This window comes from Staurois parvus, unplaced genomic scaffold (genome assembly GCF_062004578.1).
Source record: "Staurois parvus isolate SC_StPar_1 unplaced genomic scaffold, SC_StPar_1.0 ptg000295l, whole genome shotgun sequence".
Classification (NCBI taxonomy): Eukaryota; Metazoa; Chordata; class Amphibia; order Anura; family Ranidae; genus Staurois; species Staurois parvus.
The window spans coordinates 680,001-683,466 of NW_028318091.1; the positions used below are offsets into that span (position 1 = coordinate 680,001).

General features: G+C 49.6%; 1 protein-coding gene across 1 annotated transcript in view; it reads right to left on the reverse strand.

Moving 5' to 3' along the window:
- Positions 1-929, reverse strand: part of SPTBN1 (spectrin beta, non-erythrocytic 1) — a 215,342-nt gene extending 214,413 nt beyond the window's left edge. The window contains exon 1 of the mRNA XM_089682714.1: positions 776-929. Within this exon, the coding sequence (XP_089538840.1) occupies positions 776-887 (112 nt within the window). The 5' untranslated portion in view covers positions 888-929. The remainder of the gene's footprint in view (positions 1-775) is intronic.
- Positions 930-3,466: the final 2,537 nt, after the last annotated feature.

Below are 3,466 nucleotides of genomic sequence, written 5' to 3' on the forward strand. Positions count from 1 at the left end.
CCCACCCCACACAGTAATATATTACATACAAGCACCCATATGGTAGGTGTATCAGATAGGACCTTCTAATATATGACACCATCTGACAGACACATTATGAACCATTTCTGAGTGCAGTATCGGTCGGATTGTATGTACAATTGGTGTATTGGTCCGCAGTGAGGATTGGGTCTTCCTGGCAGGATAAAGCCGCCTGCTCCTGATAGCTGTCACAGCGTGCCTGCATGTACAGCAGGTGAGGGAGTGTGGCTTAGCTTTCAATGGCTGCCAGGCCCCTACCCAGGGCTGTCCCATGCTGTCCCTAAGCACTGGGATCCAGATTCTGTACAAAAGACCACTCCTTCCCCATCCATTGTTCCCTGACGTCCCCCCCATCCAGCCATTCCACAACATGGGGCGTGATCACACTAATGACAGCCATCAAGTCATGGCAGATTTATTGCGAGTGACCACAATCACATTACATGGTGCTGTACACAGAGCGCACTAAACTCTATGACACCCAATGTGGTGATATTAAACGGCAGACGTCTGGGGGGGGGGGGGGTGGTGATGAAGGCAGATTTCCAGAGCTGAAGCATGTGTGTACAATGATGGTTACCTCTCCAAGCCTTGCATTATTTACACTGCAGTCCCGGCATCGACTTTCCTGTCTGATCTCATAGCAACCCTGCTAACAACAAGCCAAGGAACGGAAAAAAAAAAAAAGAAAAAGAAATAAAGAAGAAAAAGAAAAAAAAAAAAAAAAAAAAAAAAAGGAGAGAAACCGTCTTACCTTGTAACTGTTTAAACCTCCCCTCTAGCTGGTTGTAGTTGTAGGGTACCTGGGCTGTGTATCCCGGGGAGGACAACGGCCCCGACAGGCTAGAGGTCCTTTGCAATTCCATTGGGAAGGGTCACAGAGATCGGTGGGATTCATAAACCGCAAAAAGTCCCCAACAATAATCCAGAGAGCTCCAAGAGGAGCCCAAGTGCTGAATGAGGTGGCAGTCAGTGTACACAATCCACATTGATGTCAAGCTGTGAGCCCTGCCGGGATTTCCATGTGCTCATCTCGAATGGGGAAGGGGGGGGGACTCAGTGCTGATCTGGTCTATGCATGACCACCTATGGATGGGGACACCTATATCAGCAGCAGCACCCTCTAACAGCAGCGGCTGCAGCAGCACACCTCCTGGAAACCTTGCTGGTGTGTAATTTAATCAGCAGCCACACTGTGTATTTAGTGGTGATGTCACTTGATTAGCATAAGACATTGTAAAGGAAGCCGGGAGGCTGTACCAAGGCTGCACAGGAGAGGGTAGGAGGCTACGAGGAGCAAAAAACAGAAAAATGCCAAGCATGAGGACACAATAGTGGAACGAGGGTCAGATGTCACACTCCCCTCCGTGCGCGGCTCTGAGCCCGTCCGAGGTGCCTCTCCAGCGTGGCGCGCACAAAGCCCCAGACAATGGTACGCTCCTGAACAAAGCTGCTGGAATTACAATCTTTTGTTTAAGAGCCTCATGTAACGGAAAAGTCTCAGATTACCATCAACTGGAACGCCAGTGCGCCGTTGTCTCCTGCGATCGATAGCTGTCACATATTTGCGCGCGGCGATTTTATTATTTAAAAAAAAAAAAATAAGGGCTGACGGTCACCCCAGATGGCCGCAGACTTTGAAGCGCGACGCCGGGGGATTCTCCCGGATTAGGCGGCGGTGTGCGCGCAGGATTCCCGGCAATCGCGTTCAACTGGAACGGTGTAAGCGCGCCGTCACAAAGGAGGCTCAAGAGGACCTGTCGTTAGGTTCATCTCTAGGTCTCCGTGTCTGCTGGCGTTCTTTTACTGGGGTTGGTCTTTTCAAAATCAAAAAGCCAATCGGCTTCTAACTTCAGCTTGTTCAATGAGGCTACATTCACACGGAACTGAGTGTTTCGCAGGCATTTTCTTCAAGCGTTTTTTTTTTTTTTTCAGGCATTTTTCATTTAGGGGTTTTTGCTGTGGCCAATAGAAATAGAAACAGCTCTTTGAGCTGAAAGTACCTAAAAACACGCTTAAAAAAAACCAAAAAAACTCTTGAAAAAAAAAAAAAACGCTTTGTGAAAAAAAAAATTAAATTAAAAAACCACTTGGTTAAAAAAAAAAAAAGCTTCAGAAACAAGTTTGAAAATAAAGTGCTTGAAAAAACACTCATTCCCACTGTTCAAGCGTTTTCCATTTAAGTCTATGGGACAAAATGCTCAAATCTGCCTGAAAAGTAGAGCAAGTACTTTTCTGTGACAGACATTTTGCTACAAGTGACAGAATACTGAAGTGTGAACAGGGGACCATTGGAAGTCATGGGATTTTACTTGTTCAGCATTTCTCAGCGTTAAAGTGTTTCTAAACCCCAGACTCCGCATTCCCTATATCCGGTCTCTGCATTCACTATATCCGGTCTCCCCGGACCCCGCATTCCCTATATCCGGTCTCTGCATTCACTATATCCGGTCTCCCCGGACCCCGCATTACTATATCCGGTCTCCCGGACCCCGCATTCCCTATATCCGGTCTCCCCGGACCCCGCATTTCCCTATATCCAGTCTCCCCGGACCCCGCATTCCCTATATCCAGTCTCCCCGGACCCCGCATTCCCTATATCCGGTCTCCCGGACCCCGCATTCACTATATCCGGTCTCCCCGGACCCCGCATTCACTATATCCGTTCTCCCCGGACCCCGCATTCACTATATCCGGTCTCCCCGGACCCCCGCATTCACTATATCCGGTCTCCCGGACCCCGCATTCACTATATCCGGTCTCCCCGGACCCCGCATTCACTATATCCGGTCTCCCCGGACCCCGCATTCACTATATCCGGTCTCCCCGGACCCCGCATTCACTATATCCGGTCCCCGGACCCCGCATTCACTATATCCGGTCTCCCCGGACCCCGCATTCACTATATCCGGTCTCCCCGGACCCCGCATTCACTATATCCGGTCTCCCCGGACCCCGCATTCACTATATCCGGTCTCCCCGGACCCCGCATTCACTATATCTGGTCTCCTCGGACCCCGCATTCACTATATCCGGTCTCCCCGGACCCCGCATTCACTATATCCGGTCTCCCCGGACCCCGCATTCACCATATCCAGTCTCCCCGGACCCCGCATTCACTATATCCGGTCTCCCCGGACCCCGCATTCACTATATCCGGTCTCCCGGACCCTGCATTCACTATATTCGGTCTCCCAGGACCCTGCATTCACTATATTCGGTCTCCCCGGACTCTGCATTCACTATATCTGGTCTCCCACAGTACACAGAACATGGAAATGCAATTATTTTAGTAAATATAAAACTGCTAAATACCTTTTCTCATCAGCCATATAGAGCAGTCTTGTGACTTCTATCAGTGTCCAGCTGATTAAAAATTGTAGGAGGAGTTTTCATTCTCCACTGACTGTCCTATGAGGCTGCATAACCTCAGACCCTCTGTCTG